The 23,472-nt window shown below is 40.4% G+C and overlaps 2 protein-coding genes across 2 annotated transcripts; one reads left to right on the top strand and one right to left on the bottom strand.

The window, feature by feature from the left end:
- The first annotated feature begins 845 nt into the window (after positions 1-845).
- c1qtnf5 (C1q and TNF related 5) lies at positions 846-4,443 on the top strand. Its single transcript, XM_030777161.1, has 3 exons — positions 846-906; positions 2,467-2,694; positions 2,821-4,443. Exons 2-3 carry the CDS (start codon positions 2,469-2,471, stop codon positions 3,342-3,344), a joined length of 750 nt encoding a protein of 249 aa, XP_030633021.1. The 5' UTR covers positions 846-906; positions 2,467-2,468; the 3' UTR covers positions 3,345-4,443.
- A 5,819-nt stretch (positions 4,444-10,262) lies between these two features.
- Positions 10,263-11,591, bottom strand: rnf26 (ring finger protein 26). Its single transcript, XM_030778583.1, has one exon. The coding sequence runs from the start codon at positions 11,589-11,591 to the stop codon at positions 10,278-10,280; it is 1,314 nt and encodes a 437-aa protein (XP_030634443.1). The 3' UTR covers positions 10,263-10,277.
- Between the last annotated feature and the right edge of the window lie 11,881 nt (positions 11,592-23,472).

Here is a 23,472-nt window from a genome sequence, read left to right as displayed (position 1 = left end):
ATGATTGAGTTTAGAGGAATCCCTAGACACAGCTTAAGCCATAAAAAAAATGAATTGAAGAGATTATTTGTTTACACTGGTTTCAGTGAGATTCTTTGAATATTTGATGGGTTGGAATTTGCCCAGTCCTAGGCCTCAATGAAACACAAAAGGAGAGTGTTTGTTACATACATCTAGAACAATTCATTCAGTCTTTTTTTCTCTCTTGGAGAGAAATCAGCTATCCAGTTCCCTCACACTGCCAAGCCATCTCTCTATGAACATTAACTGCTGATTTGGAACATGAAAGCCTATGTTAAATTGCAGGCTCTGCTTAGGTATTGTAAAAAAAAAGATTAAGACCCATGTTCCTTTACCATGTTGCTTTGCATAGTCAAAGTTCAATAGGGTTTTATCCATACCTGGAAGTTACTCTGAGAGTTTGGTGAACTGTCTCGTGTGTGCAAAATGAGTCTGGTGACACTTTCCTTCATGACTGTTTGGTTCTACTCTGGTTCAATTTAAAGCCTACCGTGTCTAGTAAGCATCAGCTCAACTCTTTGCTGATATGTTTTCCGGACACTGTTTATGTGCTGATTACTAATCGCTCTAAAATCCATTCACTCTGCAAAAACTGGATAGTGTTTATCCTAATAAAGTTCATCTACCTCTCATTCTTTTTCTTGGACAACCTTCAGACATTCCACATCTCCTCCCTCCCTTCTCCACAAGCGTTTTCTCTCTCTCTCTCTCTCTAGCCCGTCTTACACCCTCCCTCTCTTTCTAATTGGCTTTCTCTGCTGTTTCCTTTCGAGACGGAGAGCTTTCACTTTTTCCCAGACTCTCTGGACAAGAAAAGAGAAGTTTGACTGTTTTCCCTGCTTTTCCTTCCTTGGAGACTGTTGTGAAGCTTTTGACATCCAAATAGTAAGTTTTATTTAAAACCTCATGACAATGTTTAGACTAATATCACTGTGGTCTTAAATTGCTTTGTGGGCTCATCAAACAATGACTTTACTGTGCTTTTACTAGGCTTGATTAAAAAGAAACACTATAACAACATACCTGAAAGCAATGCAGCATGACAAATATGATTTTCCTATGGAGTGAAATGTTACATACTGTTGACAGTTGGTAACACTGGAAACTAATGGGGAAAAAAAAGATCATTTTAACTCCACAGACATGTCATCAATGGTTCTGACTCAGAGACTTTTCAGAAAGTAGAGTTGATTTATTCGACGGTTAAGAAGACATTGCAAGGAACAGACATTTTCTGATAGTGTTTCAGCAGAAAGATAACAGGTCATGATAGAGAGAGAAAAACAGAAAGAGGTCAGTTTACAGATGTTTTCTTGCGTAGGCCTCATAGCAGAGCACTGATCAGTGGAGAGATAATCTATAGCACTGATCTACAGTACTGTTTTTGAGAAAGTAAGTGTGGATGTTTACTGGCTGCCTCAGTCTTGCAGCAGACTCTACGCAGGAGTAACGGTATTTGCTTTGCAGACACATTGTCCTTTGGCAGCTGTTTCCTTAGAGTCCCAACACAGAGAGATGGGCGGTGCTGCCTCTATTGACCCAACAGTCAAAGAAACACAGAGATGTTTGGTCCTGCTGATAACATGATGGTCAGCTTGTGGTTTCGAGCAAAAATGAAATAAAGGATTTTAGCGTGAACAGAACGTGTCTGCTGCAGTTCTCTGTTTTGTTTTGGGTGGCCTGTTTTGGTTTTTTTTTTCTCTCTCTCTCTTTGCTTAGGATTTCTCAATGTGATTCATCAGCAGTTTCTAAACTTTTACACAAAACAGCTGTTTGAAAGGCAGGAGAACTTCACAGAAGCCCACTGATTTACTGTCAGACATAAAGTCTGGGAAATGCTTGGCCTGAGGGAGCACTGAAGGCACTAACCACACCCTCAGTACATTCTCCACCTACTAATGAAAAATTATTACCGTTTAATATGCAATCTCACTTTTATTTAACATTTATTTATCTGTCCCTCTATATTTTAAACCTGGCTATGATTATTTATGGCCAAACAAAAACGTAGTTCATATGTTCCATTAATCATTGTATAAATTGCCTTTTTTTTCTTTCACAATTTCCTTTTATTCCTTTAATTAATTGAGTGATTTTTTTTTTTTTTTTGTGAAAATGAGTGCTGTTCTATGAAAACATACTTTCCGTTTTTATATGCTTTTCAGCAGATCACTTTTCTAGTTAAACCCGTAATTCATTCATTATGATCCATTATTGAATTTCCTCTGGCATCCTCCCGCTAATGACTAAGAGAGGAGATTATGTAACGTGCAGTGTGATGCTATTTACATTATCTGCCGAGAGCATACCACTGTGTTATTCATAGATTTATCCACAGACCTACCGCATGAAACGACAGCTACACAATCAAGAAACCACATGCATGGAGAACTTTGTTTATGTCTCTTAAATCAAATCTCACTGTATCTCTCCCCTTCCCCGTAGACATGACACCACTCCAGACATTACTCCTGTTTCTCCTACTTGTTCTTCTGGCAAACTTTTCCAATCCTCTGGAGGATAATAAGATTCCCAGTCTGTGTGCGGGCAGCCCGGGTATTCCGGGTTCACCGGGGTTGAATGGCAGCCCAGGCCAGCCGGGACGGGACGGAAGAGATGGGCGCGATGCCCCACCCGGGGAGAAAGGAGAGAGAGGGGACAGAGGAGAGCCAGGTATGACCAACTCATCATTCAAAACGTCTAAGCTTTATTCGTCGACCGTTCTCCATAAAATAACACGGAAACAATGACTTGACGTTTTTTTTTTTTGTTTTTTTTTTTATCGGCCGTGTCTCGCAGGTCAGTCAGGTGAGAGAGGCTTAAGGGGGGATCGGGGAGACCCGGGGGAGAAGGGAGAGAGGGGCTCCCCAGGAGAATGCGCTGTGGCCCCTAAATCTGCCTTCAGCGCCAAGCTGTCGGAAGTACGCACCACCCCCGTGGCAGCGGGGAACGCGGTGTATTTTGACAAGGTGTTGCTAAATGAGCAGGGAGATTATAATCCGGAGACTGGTCGCTTTACCTGCAGGGTACCAGGGGTTTATTACTTTGCCGTCCATGCCACAGTTTACAGGGCCAGCCTCCAGTTCGACCTGATGAAGAACGGACACACCGTGGCCTCCTACTTCCAGTTTTTTGGGAACTGGTCCAAGCCTGCTTCACTGTCCGGGGGAACTCTTCTTCATCTGATCCCGGGCGATCAGGTCTGGGTGCAGATGGCACTGGGAGAGTACACTGGATTCTATGCCAGCACGAAGACAGACAGCACCTTCACTGGGTTTCTGGTTTACTCAGACTGGAAAAACTCAGCTGTCTTTGCATCTTGAGAGTTTATGTTTTTCCCAGAGTCTTAATGCACATATAAACACAGTACAGGTCAACTAAAAATGGAGAGTTGATATATATTCACTCTTACATGGTTATATTTTCAGCTGTGCTTTTCGGCTGTTTATTGCCTCTCTATTTTCTTGAGAACAGACAACGATCAGTATTTTGATCAGTATTTGGCCTACAGCATTTGGTCATTTCAGTAGTTTTGTTTTTTGTTTTGTTTTTTTTAGATAGTTTTTTTGGTTGAGCAGTCATCAACAGGTTCGGTAATACCAAAAAAATCCATTAATCCAAAGTCATCACATGCAATGATTCAGACAAGTTTCACATGTGAAACTTCAAAATAAGTGTTAGAACATCTTCTAAAATCATGGTTCTCATTTGGAAAAAAGTAGCTGGTAATTTAGGAGCAGACATTTTCTACATTCTTCAGTTATGCTGTCAGAAAAAGTAATTCCACTGTTTTGTTCTGTTTTTTTTCTTTTGTCCTTACCACACTTCAGTAAGGACAAAGCTGAAGGCATTGTGAGAACAGGAATTCATTTTATGTCATCTGAAGCTTCTTAAAGCTGATAATGTCAAACATTATAGTAGTATGGTTACACAGACATGAAATATGATACCCTGTATTAACCACTATTTTTATTACACTACAGTGTCATAGTTGTGTCATTTTTTCCAGACTTGTGGGTCCTCTTAAACTTAATGATTTCACCAAACATCTGCATTTACACACTCCAAGTTGTAACATAAGTGTTTACCATGCGCAGCCAAGGCACCTGGAATGCAGATTTTCTGTCTGCTGAATATGTTTGATTTAAGGCAAAGCAAATCGTCCAAATTTTCCCAAAGCTGGTGGCAAAGGACTGACTTCTCGACACTCAAAAGCTCAAAAAGACGAGAGGAATGAGGAGCACCCCCCTCGTTCCTGCACGGTCGGAGCCTGCAAAATATTAGTCCTCTTGAGAGGATCTACGAGAGCTGGAGTCAGATATTTAATGCTGCGTGTAACTAGTCAGGAAAATCCCAGTTCTTTATGAATTTTTAAATTATGAATGAGTAAACGTTGATCTGATGGATATAACTGACTGATGCATCTCGGATTTTTCATAAATGCTTTGGTTAATTGTTCTACTGCTGTATAAATTAAAGTGAACAGCACAGAGGGGGTATTGGAGTGAGTTATTTAAGAGATTTTCATTTAAGACATTACCTGTCATTTTGTGAATAGTTACATATTTTGAACTATGTCAAAAAAAAAAAAAAGAAGCAAAAAATATACTCCAGTGAAATAATGTTTTTGTGCTCTGAACGCTGAATGTAACAATTGCGTGTTCAAGGTAAAAAGACTGCTAAAAAGGTTGGGTTAATAAAACCCACCAAAAGGGGGCGTTATTTCATCAGATCAGATGAGGAGACGCTTTGCGCATCCTGCAGCTCCCTCTGACTAGCGCTGGTGAAACATCTGTTCCCAAGAGTCTCCGAAAACAGCACATTGAGAGGGAAGCCTGTAGATCTGAGAAATTCTAATTACACAACGAACAATTTTCCTTACAGAATACAGTTTATGATCCAAATCTACTTAAAAATTCAGTAATTCTCAATTTAATGATAGACAATAACAGTAACAAAATCAAAGATTACTCTCCAGGTTCCAGTTTTATTGCGAAGTCTGTGCAATTATTTGTGCATGTTCAATTGTTTCACAGTCTCACGTCGACCGAAGATACAGTACGTCACTCACAATAAAACAAACCATAAAACCCATGACATGATGTTCTTTCTCTCAGGGAGTGTTATCCAGAGGAAGAGCTGAACTAATATTTGTTGAGGGACAGTTATGATCCATGAGTGGGTGTCAGTAGCATACATGCTTTTCTTGTATTCCCTTTGGTATGGAGACAGGAATTTTGCAGTGCTTACTAGAAAGATAAACTCAAGCTCATGCGCTGAAGATTCCCCCCGTGGCCAGGGGGCTGGGGGGAACGGGACATAGACATGTTCGATATGTGAAATAAACGAACCCTTGACCCTAGTTGGATCTCTGTCCTTCTGACTTGTCAGTGACAGTGAGCGGAGTAGCAAGCTGCTCTACATTCAGCCCACTCATTTTCCAAAGCCCTGCTACATTTCCATGGAGAGGGAACATATGACACCACTCCCCGATAAGGCTTCTGCTCTCTCTCATTCATTTTAACCAATAACCGCTTGTATTGTACAGTGCTTTGTCATTGCTCTGTGACAGAGATTATTTAGACTGCCTCTAGGTTTTTACATTTTTTTTTTTGTTATATCAAAACTAGTGTGGTTAGTATTATTTTTATGCCTTGGCACTGACATAATGACCGGCTCTGTGTGATTTCTCCGCTGTTATCTTGAAGAGCAGCGTTTGTCTCAGTGTGTGTGTGATATGTCTCTGTCGCACAAACACTGCCAAGCCACAGTGGCCTCTTGGGGATTTTGGATGTTCGATGCTACTTTATACACACAACACACAGAAAAGCATTGACTGTGAATCACTGGGTCAAGTGGACTTCTGTGAAACTGCATAAGAGGCAGTCACATCCTCTTTGCAAACAGTTATAAGCAACATAATTCATTAATGACATTTTGAATTACATTTGCTGTCAAACCAGATGAAGTTCAATAGCCTTCAGAAATAAAATCAACATTCCCATGTCTAAAATTTTCTTTTCAATTAGATTTGTCTTGCTGTGGATTTGGAGTGATAAAAACCAGCACAGTTAGGTGATACCATGAGCGCAGAGTCATGTGATGTCTGTAAGAGACACAAAGAATCTCTTTGAGGACATTGCGCTAAAGGACATTTTCCATAAAGCCCCCCATTGTACTGCAAACAGACTGGGAATTACAGGAAGTCCTGCATGTTGTGTCACTCACAACCATTGTTTCCTATCTTATAAAATATTCCGATTTAAACATAATCCCATTATGTACTAATTACATCAGAGACTAAGTTTCTAAAAAAAATAAAAAGGCAAATGTAAGAAGGTAAATGATGAGATGGACTCATCATGAAGATGCTTCGCTAGAGAAAAAGACATCTGGTCCTCAAGGGAATACTAGGTATTTCCCAGCTCTGTAGAGAAAAGCCAAGTAGGGTTAACAGGCAGTGAGAGAGGTCATCTTGAGCGAACTAAACCTTTTCCCATTTACCCATGACTATAATAACCATCTGAGGCATCCTCATGTTCAGCACTATTATGCAACAGAATTACATTATGCAGTCAGAGCTAGATATGACCTGATAATGCACTACAATCTCAAGAGATTTTGTGAAATTTCACTCTGTATGTATATCCACGGGGCATAGAATGTAGCTTTAGGCATTTAAAGGTTTGCAGCGAATGATCCAAATGAAATGTTAATTAACCTGTTAATTACTGAGATTTAACACGAGTATTCACATTTAGTTTGTAATCCTCTCTCTAATTTCTGTCTCTGAGTAGAACTGTTCACACTGTCATTAAAGCATATACCTGTGGTGTATTTAATTAGGTAATTTGGCTTAATAACTGTATTTTTGAAACTCAGTTCAAAATTGCATTAATTGGAGGTGCAACACCTGACTCAGGAGCTGTCCAGAGTGCTGAAAGGGCTTTTTCTGTCACACTGTTCAGACAACAAACTCACACACGTCATGTTATTTTTTTTAAAAAGCACAGTTTATATTATAAGTGCAGTCACAACCAGTGTTCATTTCAGCACATTCATTCTTCGACTTTGACAGACTACAGCAAGTACCATGGAACACATGCCCCTAAAATGAACCAAAAAAAAAAAAAAAACCCCAAGGAAACGTGAGGTAAAATCAAAATGACAGAATTAAGCTATGACTGACCAGAGTGAAACACAGACATTGTGCATTGATTCGCACAGTTAGCATCGCCCGACGGGCGTTTTGCGGAAAAGTGTTATTCAAGGAGACAATATCTAGAATGGACTTAGGTACGAGAAGAAGAGAAGGCTGTGGATGAATCAGTTTCTGAAGGAAGAAGTGACTCCCATTGTGAGTCCTCTGTTCAGTTCCTTTCTCCTGTATCCTCAGCTGTCCTGCGCTGGCTTGCTCTCCCCACTGAGCAGGATGTTACGAGTGGAATGGATTGTTCCTCATATTCACGTTACTTCCGTACGCTAAAAGAATCCATTCATGAGTAATCAGAAAAATATTTGGGAATGGTGGGGGCCATTTGGGAAGAAAAAACGTCACAGGTCACCCTAAATGGAATTTCTGATGTAGAAGCTATAATGACTTCCAAATTTGGTCAAAGTATTCAGTGACCTAGAACAAAGATTAGTTATGGACAGTACAGAAATGTAACATCCCATCAAATCGCCAATGAACTTTCAGGTCCCAGGGTGGCATTCTGTGCACTGGGTACAAGTACTCTTCTATGGTTACAAAAAATGGAATAACAGATTAAATCGTGCCAGCGTAAAGACACAAAGTTAAAATATCATTCTTTTCTGTCAGATATTCATGTCTGTTGTCAAAAATATAAGTGATTTTAATATAAACTTTCAAAAGGGGAACTCCTTTAGTCTTAAGGAGAGGAGGAGGGGCCACACCACAGTGATGCTAAGTAAGCATAATTCCATAAGTGTGAATGGTGGACTTTAACAATGGAACAATGGAAGTTTTAACAGTTTAACAATGGAAGAACTTTTATTAAGGCGTATGAACCACTGAAAGAAAACTGTAGACACAGTAAATCTATTCAAGCATCTCCACCTGCGCAAAGGGCACTGTATGCTCTAAGAGAAAAGCACACGCAGAAAAATAGTGCTCATTTAAGCAGGTCTCTTAGCAATACAACTTGAACCAAATCTATAGTCACCCCCATCTACCAGTATGGCCACGTCAGAACATCTTTGACGTAAAGAACATTCACGGGTTTGTACTTTAATTTTCGGTTTAGTTTTCAGTATTTCTCTCTGTTTTTACAATGATTAGTGCTTACATAAAACACTTTAATGGCATGGAGAACAAAAGATTCATTTGCATGGAAATGCTGCATGTTTACAAAACAACAACAACAACAACAACCCTCACCATGCCAAACACAAAAAAAAAGAAAAAGTGACAACACTTTTGTCCAATATCTAATCAGAGCCTCTTATAATGGAAGACTTCCCAAACTGATGCTAAACAATCCTCACCACCAAATACAGACTTGCTATGCCTGTGGGACCGGGAACAGCTTTGACTAGATGCTAAATGTGATTTTTTTTTCCCCGGGAAAAAGAACGGAATGTATTTATTCAAAGAACATTTATTTCCAAAGATAGTGCTGTTTGCAGATGTTATTGCTAAATGGCCGAGGATAGAAACCAAAGGAATTTTCCCTTTTTGTGTCTTTTATCGCAGTGAAAAACCAAATGTTAGCCGATGAGGGACATCGACCTGTAACGACAGTGTTTCTCAAATCGTCTGCTGAATAATGCTCCCCAAACAATGACACAGGTTATGATGAGCTGCGAATAAGAGTAAATACAGCTGCGATTAAGAGTAAATACAAGCTGTTTTATATGAACACTTCCGAATCGCTGCACAGTGATGTCCAAACAAGATTTGCCAGTGCAATGTGCTTTGAATGAGGATGATCAATAATACATACTGCAGCTCAAACAAATCTAATTTCTGTCCTTGGCATACAGGATTGAGCGTGTTAAGAGAAATTCTGATAATTAACAGGGCTGTGTATGTTTAATGAATACAGATCATGACCAGTAAAGCACTACACAAAAAAAAAAAAAAAACAGTGTTTAACTGTGAGTTGTATTTTAAAAGAACAAACCGAGGAAACTAGTGATCCAAGTTGACAGGAAACAGGATGCAAGCAGTTAAGAGGCACTTCCCAGAGCATCTACACCATAGAGCTAAAAGCTTTTCCCAGTGTGTCACCTGGGTTTCAGCTTGCATCTGCTCTTTACTCAGCCGCTCCCTCCCAGGTGTAACCAGCTCACAGCTCAATTCAATTACCGAGCCAGCGGGAGAATCTCAGCTTTGGGTTTCACACAGCACAGATCAATGCCGTTTGGGTGCAAAGAAACGTACATAAACACAGGATGCTGAGCCTTGGTTTTTGATCAAAAGAGCGGAAAGTCAGATTAGGTTTCCGATATATCAAAACGACAAATCAGTTGATGGCTCTTTACAGGATATGTTGCCAAAAGTCTGATGTACTGTGACTGTTACCTAAATGAGCAAAATGGAAAAAAAATATATATATAACTGACCAGAAACACGCATTGATTTCTCCATTGCAAACAAAACTGTGCAATCAATAAAATGGTACAACAAAAGTTTCCAAAATCAAAAGTGGTTCACAGAGTCAGAATACAGGCAGCCTATTCAATCCAGGCCTAGCAAATTAGAAACTTTGACTTTACAAGGCTCAGAATCAGGATGGTATAAAACGCACCCAAACCACAATCTGCACTTATACTATTACGTTAATGTACCTCAGATTGCAAGGGAATGATTATTCGTTGTGATTACAACTTAATACTTCAACACTGGATTCAAGTTATTATGTTTTACATTCATTTCCATGACGAGGAACAAAATTTTAGTGTAGCAACAACACAAAGAAAACTCGTGAAAATAGCTTTGTGAATATAAAAACACTCGAGGGCTTTGTGTCATAGTTGCAGGTCTAGGTAGAGTTCTGGACCCTAGGAAACAGGGAAAGGTTACATTCATTAACAAAAAGAGGGTGACCAAAGCTTAAGTCATTTGGAATGGATGAAAAAGGCAAAAAAAAAAAAAAAAAAGATCTAGGGCCTCTTTATGGTCTTAACAACCTCAACTCAGACAACAGTCTTGATTCATTAACCTGAGTTTCACGATGTGACTAATACTAATCAGAAGCATATGCTCCCTCTCCAAGCCACGCCCTCCCTCCTCAGAGATACACATCCATAGTCTGGAGAATCATGTGACGGCAGAGCGGGCAGTTGTGCTGATATATGGGCTGGCGCATCAGAATGTCCGTGCATTCTCGGCACAAGCACAGATGGCGACAGGGCAGAAGCACGACCGTCTTGGTGCTGTCCTGACAGATGACGCATTTCTTCCTCTCCTCTTGCTCCTGCAGCAAAGTCAGTAAACTGTCGGCAGGGGGTCGTTTGCAGTCCCCTTCCGAAGGCACTTTCTGCAGCGGCCTATGCGTGCTGGAGCTGGGCAAGGCCACGTCCCGTTGATTGTCTGCCGGCCGCGGGTCGTCCCCCCCGGTTTGTCCCCCTTCGGCCTCATCGTTCTGAGGAGCCCCGTGGACTTCGTTTCCCTCCAGGTGTCTGGTGTCCCCAGCTCCTCCTCTAGCAGCATTTCTTGACGCCGAGATGGTCCACAAGCCGATGCGACTGCCGGGCCTGGCTAACCGCTGCCAAACGTTCATTTCCAGCTGACACAGACGGTGTAGAATCCTCTGCAACCGCTGCAAGGCGGGGACGGCGTTGACTGAATTGAGTAGGTGCTGAGCTCCACGTCTGGGTAAGGCAGGGTTCAGGTAAACTGTAGCACTTACAATGATACCTATGGTAAGCAACAGGCCATACGAGTTGAGCAAGAAGACACTGATGAAAATATGGCCAAGAGAGCTCAGGAACTCCATGGCGAGTCTGCATGGCGTCCAAAGCAGGATGGAGGTGCCCACCAGACTGCTGTAGAGGAATGTTAGGACAGTAAGGGTCAGTTCCAAGGCCTTTTGCACGGGGCAAGATACAGCCTCCACCATGCTAACCACCACGGCATAGAGATTCTGTGTACCAATAAGAAGCAGGTTAACGATGGTGTTGACAAAGTAAAGTAAGAGGCTGAGCACAATTCCACAGCCCTCCCATGCTTGTCGAAGCAAACTGTGTCCCGTTAGCAGTCCCCGATGAAGAAGCTCCCTCGTGCGCAGCAGTAAATGTGAAGACAGGTATCCCATCATTTTAAAGCTCTCCAGCACACCTCCTAGCAACTGCATCCAACCACCTATCATGTTGTGGGTCACTAACGACACCCCATCAATCATAGTAAGCACACAAAACAGTGTGAGATTCCAACACTCAAGCACTGAACTTGTAAGTAGCATGGGTAGACTGTTCACAAAGGAGATTAATGCCACCAGTAAACGTACCAATGAGTTCACAATCACAAAATTTAAATCCAGTAAGAAGAAGATGATTTCAATGCATTTTCCTACTGAGCAAAACACAAAGCTCACTAGACCCATGCTAAGAAACGCTTAGCGAATACGTAGCGCGTTGGCTTACAAGCTCCGTTTTCCGGTTAAGCACTTGCAATTTAGTATACAACTGCTCCTAATTCCAATTATTGTATTAACTTGAATCATGTGTCGCTAGAAAACTAGAGTCCCTTTAGATTAGTTTGGCTGCTACGCCAAGATGAGCAAGCCAGCTAACTTGCCATATAGCATACTTAGATGGCATAGGTAACTGGCCTTGCTCAAATATCGAACTTTCAGCAGAAAAAGCAATCACATTGAGCTCGTTCACTCTAAGATAACATGGCAGCCAAATCAGAGTTTTAATACTTGGAGTAAAATATTTGAAAGGACTCTACATGGCGAGTAACAAACATAGCTTTCACTTCTCGTACATGCACGTAGTAGAGTCGGCGGATGTTTACATTCAAAAACGTTCCAGAGATAGTTGAGCATGCTAGTTGTTGTCATGCTAGCAGGACTAAGTACAATCAAACTGATTTAAAACGGATATCGTTGCAGGAAAAAAAGCTCCTGAGTCAGCAGTGTTTGCTCAAAATCCACGGCGTCTTGGCGTTAGTAAACTCATCCAAACAAACACCGTAAATCGATTGTCAGTTGGCAGAGTTTGTTTATAACACTGACGCCTCCGCCATGTTGGTGCGCCTCAGTAACGATGTATTGAAGTGAGTCAAAGCAGCGCTGCCCTTGTGCATTGCACAGACTGAGGTGATGCGCACAAACCCACTGTGGACAATTAGTTATGAGAGCTAATATTATTACTTATTACAAAACCCACTGTGGACAATTAGTTATGAGAAAACTAATATTATTACTTATTACAATGCCCTTATTTCCCAATTTTGACTTCGCCGATTACAACAAACTTCATTTAATCACTGCAGTTAAACGTAGACTTTAAATCTCGTTGCTTTCAGACATCTCAAAGTTTGCGATTTACGCTTTGCAACCATTTTTAGATCCTTTCTAAAAGGATTTAAAGTTGTTAATCTGATACAAACTGTCTCATCGCAGTTTTGTTGACCAGTATCAAAAGATAGATCAAACTGGCCAATTTAGAGTAGATTCGAAAAGCCCATCTTTATTCATATTTTAACCACAGCTTTTGTTGAAAGGAAGGGAGAGAGGAGGATTGGGATTAAACAAAGGTGAGGAGGAAAATAAATAAAAACAAAAAAGAAGAAAGAGGAAGGGGTGGATGAGAAGATGATGTCTTATGGGTGCTTCACTCACACACACACACACACACACACACACACACACACAGGTGAGTGCTGGGTGCTGGAGAAGGAAAGGCGCGTTACATAAATGTAGGTAGACTAATACACATGAGGAGAGTAAACAGTGGAGGCAGGAGTAACTCAGAAGAAAATCCTGAAAACATTATGGACGAGACCAACAGACGGCCTGAAATGTATCTAAGCGCAGCTGAGAGGTAGCACCTGACAAAAATTTATGAATAAATAAAAATGGAAGAAGAGGAATTCAAAATCACTCCAAGAGCATATTTTTTTGGTTTATACAAACGCTATCTTGTGTTCATACAATTCAATCGCACCAGCGATACAGTTACGAGAGCCTTTGAGAATAGCACAAGTAGTAGCTATATATCCCACACTTTCTGTCACACTGTTAATCAAAATGATTTATGACCCCTGTGGTTTATGACTGCCATGTAGGCTTGACTGACAGGTCAGTTTGACTGATTAGTTGGTTGATGGACAGGTGTTTGTCATCTAGACTTACGACATGTCCTTGTCGTACTGATTAATGGGCATGTATCATGGTTTACATTTATGACTTAGGATTTGTGACCATTTACGATGTATCCTTCACATGCTGATTGCCGGGCATGTGTCGTGGTTTAGAGTTATGATTTGTGACTTTCGGTGTGTGTGTCACAGAAACCGTTGAGCTGATACTGCATGACAAAAAGGTGTAATTGTAGGTGACAGATGTGGAAATGGTCAATGAAAGGTTGGTGTGCTGTTCGGGCATGTCATGACACGTGTTGACCAGTCCTGATTGTTGTAAATTTGTTTGACCGGGAATGGGCATTCTCTTCGTTTGTGTTGTGCGTTCGACTAAGTGTGACTTGTTGGCTGTTTAAAAATGTCAGCTTCTAGAGTAACAAAGAGTGTAAAGAGGGCACCTCTCACTACTATTTCCGCTACTACTGCGGCCAACAAAGTGACTTTGCGCCAAAGGAGAAGTAATCAGAGAGTTTGATCCGATTTCTTCAAAATGAGAAGGAGGCTATGGAATATGAATGGCTGTTATCTGATGGACGTGTTGGCGCCGCAGAAATGTTTTTCACAAAGTTTCATGTTCTGTGAAACTGCACCATTGCATCGAGGGAGTCATTTACAGAGGACTGTTGAAGTTTGTTTATAAACAAAGACTGGAGTTTGTTTAGAAACAAAGTTTGGAGAGACCTTGAAGTCCCTGGTTTGGATAGTGTCCACGACGCTGCGTGGGATAGGCCTAGTGTGACACTGCGAAAAAGCTACTATATATTTGCTAATGGCCTTAAAAAGGATCCTGATGATTATGTTTATATAGCCCTCTGTGCTACTGGGTGTCAATGGATGCGCACCCTGACCGTCCTCAAAAGTTTTAGATTTAAGTGAGAATTTGAGAGTTCCCCATTTATTTTCTGTCTTTCAAAACACACCAATGCCCTTATTAATTTATTTAACTGTTCACATTAAAAAAAAACCCTCCTTTTTAAGACTGCAACTGATTGCAGATACATTTGTAAGGTTTCACAATAACATATTATATAAAAATATTAAAAACATATTAGCACACAATTTATTGTGAGGACAGATCCCTTATTGACGGACCCAGTGGCATCAAAGGAAGAGTAGAGACATTAGGACTTGTGACCCTCTGGTATTAAGCTAATATCCTGGGATTCAAACCAGGAGCATTCCTCTTAATGTGTAGAGACCTGAGTTACTGCGTTGCTACCACCGTGTGCTCTTCCTTCACACCGGTGCAGCAGATTGGCCATGTCTACCATAATGATATCAACAATACTCTGGTCTTACAGGTTACACGTTTGTGCATGAGTGTGTGTCTGCCTGAGTTTATCAGGACGAGGAGAAGATGATGAAGAGAAGAAGAAGAAGAAGAAAAGAAGTTCAGTGGTCTATACTGGGTGAGTCAGCACTTGTGGCCTCTCCAACCCTGTTTGGCCAGGCTAACAGCAGCCTCTCCCTGACCAGGAAAGAGGAAGTGAAAAGGGCTGATGGCACACTCAGACTGCCGTCCACTCAGCCTCTGAGTTTTATTTAGGGACTTGGTTCCCACCCTGTGCACTGGTTCAGACTCCCATTCTTCCACAGTATCCTCCACACAGCAGCACCAGCATCCTCTCTCTGTCTGTGGATGTGTGTGTGTGTGTGTGTGTGTGTGTCTGTGCATGTCTGTGAGGCCTGCTGTATGTAAACATTGTGTATGCGTGTTTCCTCAATTTGAAGTTACACAGTAGAAAGTTTCATCTGTTCAAATTCTCTTTGTGTGTGGTAAACAGTCCCCAAAATTGCACTGTAGGTTCGGACAACTTAATCCAGGCTATGCAAGCACTTCAAAGTAAATGCATCACCAGAAAGTCTTTAAAACAACCGGAAATACAGGATTCAAAGAGCTGTATTCAGTCGCGTGTCTGGATGAGCTGCTTAAGTTCTGACCTCAAGCTGAAACGTGAAACACATTTATGTTTCTTTGGGACATAGTCATCTTTAGAAACTCTCCAGCAAGCGCTCTGATAACTACACTAAGGAGGAAGTTTGGTTAGAATCACTTATCTGTGGTTAGCAGACAACTGGATCTTCTGTTCTTTCGCAATCCTCTCCTTTCTCAAGAAATAGCCAATTAATGAATAGCGAGTGTCTTGCAACAACTGGATAACAACTAACGTCTTGTGTAAACCTCTTATGTCCTTTCTGTTTCACTCATTGGCAAACTTTATGGCCCTGTAAACATCTTGGAAATCTAATTTGTGGATAATCTATGATAACGTCAACTTCAAAAGTACATGCAATGACAGTCCATAAAAAGAGGATGAGGACTGAAAGTTTCCACATAAATAAAAAAATTGTCAGTTCACTTCCGTCCTTCGTTTTTATGCAGGCTGCTGTTATTTGTGGCCAGTTGGAAGTTTTAAGTATACATTTTTAACCTTAAGACCCTTAGGCTTAAGATGGATTATGTGTCCGTAGGAAAGCAAGATTTCTATAACTGACGCTGAGACACTGGGTTTCTTAATGGTACTAACAGGGCTGTGACATTTACCATTTTTAAGATTGAAACTTGAAACTTGAAACCACATTGTCTACTCAAGGCTTACAATGCTAACAGAATTTAGAACACTGGGGAGCTTTCATGATGAGGAGAAAAGATCTGATTGTTCTGGGGATATGTTTTTCTTGGATGATACTAAGCTATGATCATAGAAACGGCCCTGATAAACAATCTGTTTAGACATCGTGTTAATCACAAGTTTATTTTCCATTGTCATATATGAGGAAACTTACGCATTTGCAAGAAAAAGTTGACAGTAACTATGACTGTTATTATAGCTGAACCTATGGCTTCTCATCTGAAAAAACATTCAGATCCTCAGAGGAAATCAAAGCTTTGTGAATTCTGATATACACATTGTCTGGATGAGGGATGCTCTTAGTGTATTGTCCTGGGGCATTTAGATGGTTAAAGGCCATTTAACCATCTATTTATGAATTTATGCAATTTTTGTTTGCTTTTATGCCCTTCATGGAAATTGTTATTTTTTAAAGATTTTTTTGAAATCTATTACTTTAATTATTAATATAATAATACATTTTGCCCCCCCCCCTCTACTCTCTCTGTCTCTCTTTTTCTCTCTCTCCCCCCTCTCACACACACACACACACACACACACACACACACACACTCTTCTTCTGATGAGATTGTTTTCATGTTGAACAATAGTTGGTGACAACAGGCTTTCGCAATCTTTTAATCTCAACCTTAAATCAACTTGAAAACATTCTGTTAAGAGTCTCATGGGAGTATAAACTAACTACACTGAACCCCGTCCTCAGATTGGCCTCTGAGAATGGATTCCACCACAAAACACGCAAACCTGCTGACGTGATTCCTTCTTCAGGAGAACACCACCTAGGCCTAATGTTTTTAAGTCTGACTTGCAGGTCATTTCCATGTCATGAGGTACAGGGCCTCTGTACTGCTCCAGAAATGCTGCTGTATGACCTCATCGGAGAAGAAAAAGAATGGATGTACAGGAATGGATGAGTGGTAATGTTTGCTCTGTGTTTTAATATTTTTAATGACAGTGTCATTTACTGTTTCTGAACAACAGAAATGTGTAAACAGATTTATCTATAACTACTACAATATTTTGGAGACTGATAAACTCTCACAGTGAGTGCTATATGTTTGTGGCTCTGTGAATAATTTAATTATCTTATTTATTTTTGAAAATGTCTTGTGTATCAAGCCAATCTAGTATTTGTGTTGTTGTGTTTTTCTTTTTTCATTCATTCTCTTGGCCCTCTTTATTTCCATTTGAGCTGTGTTTGATTTTTGGGATTATTGTAACGAGCTATTAATTTAAATGCTGTGTTGCTGTGGTTGCATTTAAGCCTTCTTACTGAAGCATCCAGCTGAACTTATGTTGACATTGGAAGCTGGCCAAAGCAATCTGGAGAGTGCTATTAATATTCACACACTGAGAGATGCGGTGGTGATAGAGCAGTTTGGAGGGGGTTAATCAGTGATCCAGAAGCTTCTATGGGAAAACACAATCTCTCGACAGAAGAAACCACTGGTGTGCAGTCTGGTCACAACCCAAGCTGCGACCTCACATACCACAGCGACCCGTGAACTCCAGCCAAGTCCAACATATGTGAGCTTAAAAAAGGGAGGAATGGAAAGAGAGCGAGAGAAAGAGAAAATATTGATATGTTGAATTGGCCAGTCCCTTGGGCTGATATTCTTGGTCTGTGAAAGTTTCCCTTCCCAACGGCATCTTTCTCTGCGTGGCTCTTGGTGGTCTTCCTGTGTCAGCATAATTCACTCCTGGCCCATGCCCCATAGAGACAGAATGCAGCTGGTTGAAGATTAGTTTGAATTCTCACACTCCTTGATTATTCTCAATTATTGGATGCAAAATGGAGACAAAAATGTCACGTTTTTGGCTGTCAAGACTAAACTGTTAGTCCTTTATAATATTATGTTAATCACATCTGCATAATATCTAACATTTTGTGCTTTTAAGAGTTGTGTAATCAGCCTCACATTTCGCTAACAGTTCTATTAATTGTCTCAGTGCACATTCAGCCACACCTTAACACGTCAGAGAAGTTCATATTATTGATAAATTCATTCGTTGCCATAGAAACTGCCTCCTGCAGAGTTTTGATGTCTCTGTGTCTTTGGTACAATGTGTGTGTTTTTGTGAGGAGGTTTTTTTTGTCCAAATGGGACCCTGAATGTCCTTGTCTAGCCGAACTAAAGCCCCCTCACTACAAAACAGGCACTCTGAGCTGCCTCCCTCGCGTAGGACGGACAATGGCCCCCTCTCATTGAATGCAGACAACTCCAAAACAACATGCTCCTAGCTCTCTAATGGAAAAAATGACTTCTTTCCTATTTCCTTCCTCAAGGCTGTCCTTAGAACGCAAGTAAGGGGTCTTTCCACCATTAAAAGTCACAAGATAACAAACAAGTGTGGTCATCGTACATCAGTCATTATCCCTGACGGCTGAGGAGGTAGGTTGCACAGGAAAGTACGGATGATTGAAGATGGTTTTTTGTTCATATCAGTGTAAATCATGTTTCTTTGTGAGGGGTGTGTTTCAAGTTTCAAGTTTATTTAGAGCCCAGTATCACTGTTTACAGTCTCAAAGGGCTTTACAGGCCACAACAGTCAAAATCAAAACAGGACGGCACCCCCTGACTTAATCCTCATGGCGGGGGAAAAACTCCCCAAAAACCCAAAAAGGAAATGGGAAAATGGGAGAAATCTTGAGAAGGACCACAGAGAGAGGAGACCCCTCCTTGGCCAGACAGGTGTGCAATAGGTGCCGACCCAGTGGGCAGTTACAATTGCAAGCAACTTGGAGCATGAACAAAGGTCAGGTTTTTTAATTAGGGGTTTGATAACTGCTAGTTTAAAAGATTTAGGTACGTAGCCAGTGCTAAAGGAGGAATTGATTATTTTTAGAAGAGGTTCGATGATTACTGGTAGTATGTGCTTGAGGAAACGTGTAGGTAAGGGATCTAATACACAAGTTGGTGATTTTGATGAAGAAATTAGTGAGGTTAATTCGGTCACTTGAAGGGGAGTAAAACATTCTAATCGCTGATCTGATATAGTTATATTGTTATCTACAGTGTTAGTTTTCAAATTATCTGGTTTTAAATTTATAGTCTGAATTGCTTGCCTGATATTTTCAATTTTGCTATTGAAAAAATTCATGAAGGCGTCGCCACTGTATATTGACGGTGTGCCTGTTTCCGAGGTGCTCTTATTCCCAGTTTGTTTTGATACAATATTAAATAAAAATCTAGGATTATTTTTGTTGTCTTCTATTAGGGTGGAAAGATACATTGATCTAGCGGCACTAAGAGCTTTTCTATAGCTCAGGAGGCTCTCCTTCCATGCTAACTGGAATACTACCAATTTAGTTTGGTGCCATTTACTTTCTAATTTTCGAGTGGTGAGTTCTAAGGTGCATGTGTGCTCATTATACCAGGGAGCTAGTTTTTTCTCTCTGATTATTTTCCTTTTAAGTGGGGCCACATTATCTAAGGTGTTGCGGAATGTTGACTCTAAAGATTCAGTTGCCTGATCAAGGTCTGTGGGGTGTGACAGTGATCCAATCAAAGTTGATAACTCTGGGAGATTATTGATAGAGTTCTACATAGTAGCTGGCGTAAACGTACGTTTATTACCATAGCGTGGCGAGGTGCATATATTATTACTAAGAAACATGTAGATGTTTTAAACATCTGGTAATCACCACAGAGATAAAAGAAGGATAATAAAAGAATTGAAGGGGAACAAAAGGAGGATAAACTGCTTTTCACATGTGAACCAGAGAAAAAAACAACACAAAGGATCACAACAGCATGGGAGATTATGTAAAATAAAAATTATTATGGAAAATAAAGTCGTTTTGTCAGAATTTGATATCATATCAGATTTTTTTTTTTCATTTTCATGCCTGGAAACACACAATTGTTTTACGGTATGTCTTGCCTGAGGGATTGGGAAAGGGCAGAATTTTCCAGTCCAGTGTTAATTATGGCAGATCAGAGGAATTGTTACGAACAGATGCTCAGAGCTGTCAGTCAGCGCTTGCATGTCTCTGGCTCCTGTGGATGTGGATACACAATACACAACCAGAGTGTGTGCATATGTAAAGCATGTCGAACACGTCCCAACTCTCCTAAACACTGAGGGATCAGTTTCATGCTTACTCCACCTTAAGCTTTCATCTGTCCTCTCCGCCATTAAACCAAAGCAATATTTAATAAAAACCATTGTCTGAGATGTCCTGGTACTGAGCTGAACACTAGCCTTGATTTCCATCGAGAATTATTTTCTGTTTTACAGGAATAATTTCTAATTCAGTACAAAAGGCTTAACCTCTATATTTATATTCCCTCTTGACTTAAATCATCATATAGACCATGTTCACTAATAGGGTGTGGAGCAAAGCTCTAGTTATTTCTGTTATGTCTATTAACTGGAACATGCTTTGGCCTAAATTTAATTTCATAATTAGGCTATACTGAATACACTGTAAATTCTTTAAAATGATGCGAATGATAAACACGGTGAGCCCCAGCTGCTTGATGTGTTCTGTACACCCACCATTTGGTTTGGGAGTGTCCAAACCCTCTGTCATTAGGGAGAATTGTCTCTTTGGCTTTATCATCAATTTAATCCAAAATTATCCCTTGTTGTCTGTCTGGGTTATTGTTAAATGGTATCTCAGCTCTTCAATTAACATGTAAAGCAAAGGACATTTGGTTTGTTGGTCATTTTCTGGCAACTAAAAATGGTCTTATTGAACTCACAAGCTCCTCAGCAACTGTCTTTCCGGCTCTTTGCGGCTTCAGTTGTTTTTCAGATGTTTCCTACTCTCTCTTGCCTTTATACATGGTGAAAAACAAGATAATATGAAACACTGGTATAAACATACAAACAAAACAGACCTGTTGATGTGGTTTCTTCCTTTTTTTATTTTTCAGTTGTATTTTTCATGCTCCCTGCAAGGAGTGCAAGTGTGTGTGTGTGTGTGTGTGAGTTTCTGTGTGCTTGTGTGTGTGTGTGTTTCTTTGTGTATGGGTTCATGTGATAATTTCCTGGGTGTTGTAGTGCAGTCAATGCAAAAACTGGAATTCCAGAAAAGAATTTGTAATGTGGCTTAAAAGGTTATACTTGTTGATCCAAATGATTACAGTCATAGCGACTGGAACAAACTAAACTATCTGACTATTTTCTTGAAAACTGAACCATATCAGAGAGTCAAACGCTGAGGAAACTGCTAGCTTGAAGCCATTCCAATTTAGGAAGTATGTTTTAGTTCCTGTTTTTCTCCTTGCCTGTGAAAACTCATTTTTCTCCTGCTCCTTGTTTCTGTCTCTTTGTCTGTAAGGTCCACTCTATGCCTCTGCTGTCCCTGGGAAACAAACTCATAGAGAAAAATGTGTGTGTGTGGTTTTTTTTTTGTCATTGTCCTTTCCCCCTCTTCATGTCTCCTTTTCATATACAAATTCCCAAAGTCACGGACGCTGCGAGAGATCTGATATCTTTGCGTAGAGTACTAGAATTCATTTATAGTTTCCACTGATGGACTGATGTCAAGGCTCTACATGAAGAGAAAAGGCTGAAGTATGTTCGTAAGCATGGGAAGACCTGTTCCTTAGCCCAGCTCAGCTCCTGTCAGAGCCTGTGTCACCACCCCAACAGAAACTAGATGTTTTTCAGCTGGAATCAAGAGGAAAGACAGTGATAACCTCGAAAGATATTCTCTTATCCACCACTATTTTAGTATCTGTCCCATTTGGTGTCACTGCATAAAACCAGGGCTGTCTCTGAAAGTCTCTGTGCTATAAAGCTTGTTTTTAAAAAATATTTTTTAAAAGTCTCATTTTAACCTCTGGGATCAGTAGAAGTTAGCACATTTAAAACGTTTACTATTTTACTGTTGGTCATGTTGAAAGCACACGCAGAGCAGCAACAAACACCGCAACGTTATTTGTATCATAATCGAAATATCAGTAATAAAAAGGCTGACAAACAGTGTAAGAATAGGTTTTTAACATATCACACATGATCTATTTATCCCTGTGGATTTTTATGTTTTATTGTTCAGCAGTACACTGCCACATGCATTTCCTCCTCCAGGTGAGCAAACACACAGTGGCTAGTGTCATAGCTCTTTGTAACATCAGCACACACGCTATTCAGAACCAATCATTTTCATCAGATACGGTTGACGTCCTGTCATGACTGTGTTCTGCTTATGCTGTACAAACATCAAGAGTGGATGGGACATGTGTTATAGCTGCCCTGTCTGAATTTCCAATAAATTTCCTGCACTTAGAAACAAGGGAGTAATTTAATTTAAAAAAAAAAAAAAAGTCAATTAAAATTTTATTGGTTTAAAGATTTTGTCGACGTATATAATACAGGGAACATTACAGGAATGGATGAAACTTTCACTGTCATATGGGGGAGGGGTGACTTACTACAAATGACCGACATACAAAACCCCAAAACAAACAAACTGTAATATGTTCACATGTTTTGTGGTTGTGGGACTATATTATCATGACTATTGCATATAGCCTGCATGAGAAATGATGTCAACTAGACATTATGATGGTTTTGACCAATATAGTGCTATGCACTACAGCCATGCGCAGAACGTATCAGACCAATGTTCAGATTCACTCCTTTGGGCCTTTCTACTGTGAAAGCACAATGACAATTCAGGAGTGAGAGATGGTAAATCATTTTAGATTGATTGCATTGGTAGGAAATGTATTTTGGTCTCTTACATTCCCTGGGCAGTTGGATGCTTACTGTATATCCAAATAAAGTTGTATTCCCTATGCTTAGCTTCTCATTGAGGTCCATGCACTACCCACAATAATATATGATCCAGTTACCAACTGCTTCTAGCCAATTCTGTTTTTCATCCACTGGTGGATGACAACACTAACGGTGCCCATATATGGTAGACAGAGCTAACAACGTTGCTTCGATAGAGCGAATACTATGACAAGTACAGGTCAAGTATGTCAGGTTGTATTGTAGCATTATTTATGTTCGCAGCATAATTCCTACTCTCTCTTGATTTATTGCCTCCAATATAAACTAAAAGTTATGCATAACTGATCTGAGAACAGAACCTGTCGCAGTCCCCGGGAGGAGTCCCGCTGCAGCTGCTGTTGGATAGCCTGCGATATGTGCTGATGAACCCAAACCTTTAATTCCATCACATAACTGTCATCTATTTTTAGTGAAATTATAACTTATTGTAGGAATACCTCTAAATCATGTATATGAGTTGTGGCTATGAAAATAAAAGTGTTTAAGATTAAGCGGCTGAGACGGTCTAGTTTGACTATCAGCGGATATTAATACATTTTCTTTCCCTTGTTAGATAGATTTGCAAAATTTTAATGTGATGAAGACTCACAGAAAAGGTGTGTACCTGCACTCACGTCATTGGTTACTGGGCTTTCTTGTCCCTCCTACTCGCTCTATGGGTTTTTACGCGCGCTGTATGCAAATCTCTGCCTGCTTCTCGTGGTTTGACGTGGGGTTAGTGTATCGCTC

The sequence above is a fragment of the Chanos chanos genome, chromosome 6, assembly GCF_902362185.1.
Source record: "Chanos chanos chromosome 6, fChaCha1.1, whole genome shotgun sequence".
Taxonomy (NCBI): Eukaryota; Metazoa; Chordata; class Actinopteri; order Gonorynchiformes; family Chanidae; genus Chanos; species Chanos chanos.
The sequence above is the reverse complement of the archived record's forward strand: the minus strand, read 5'-3'. Positions and strand labels throughout refer to the sequence as shown.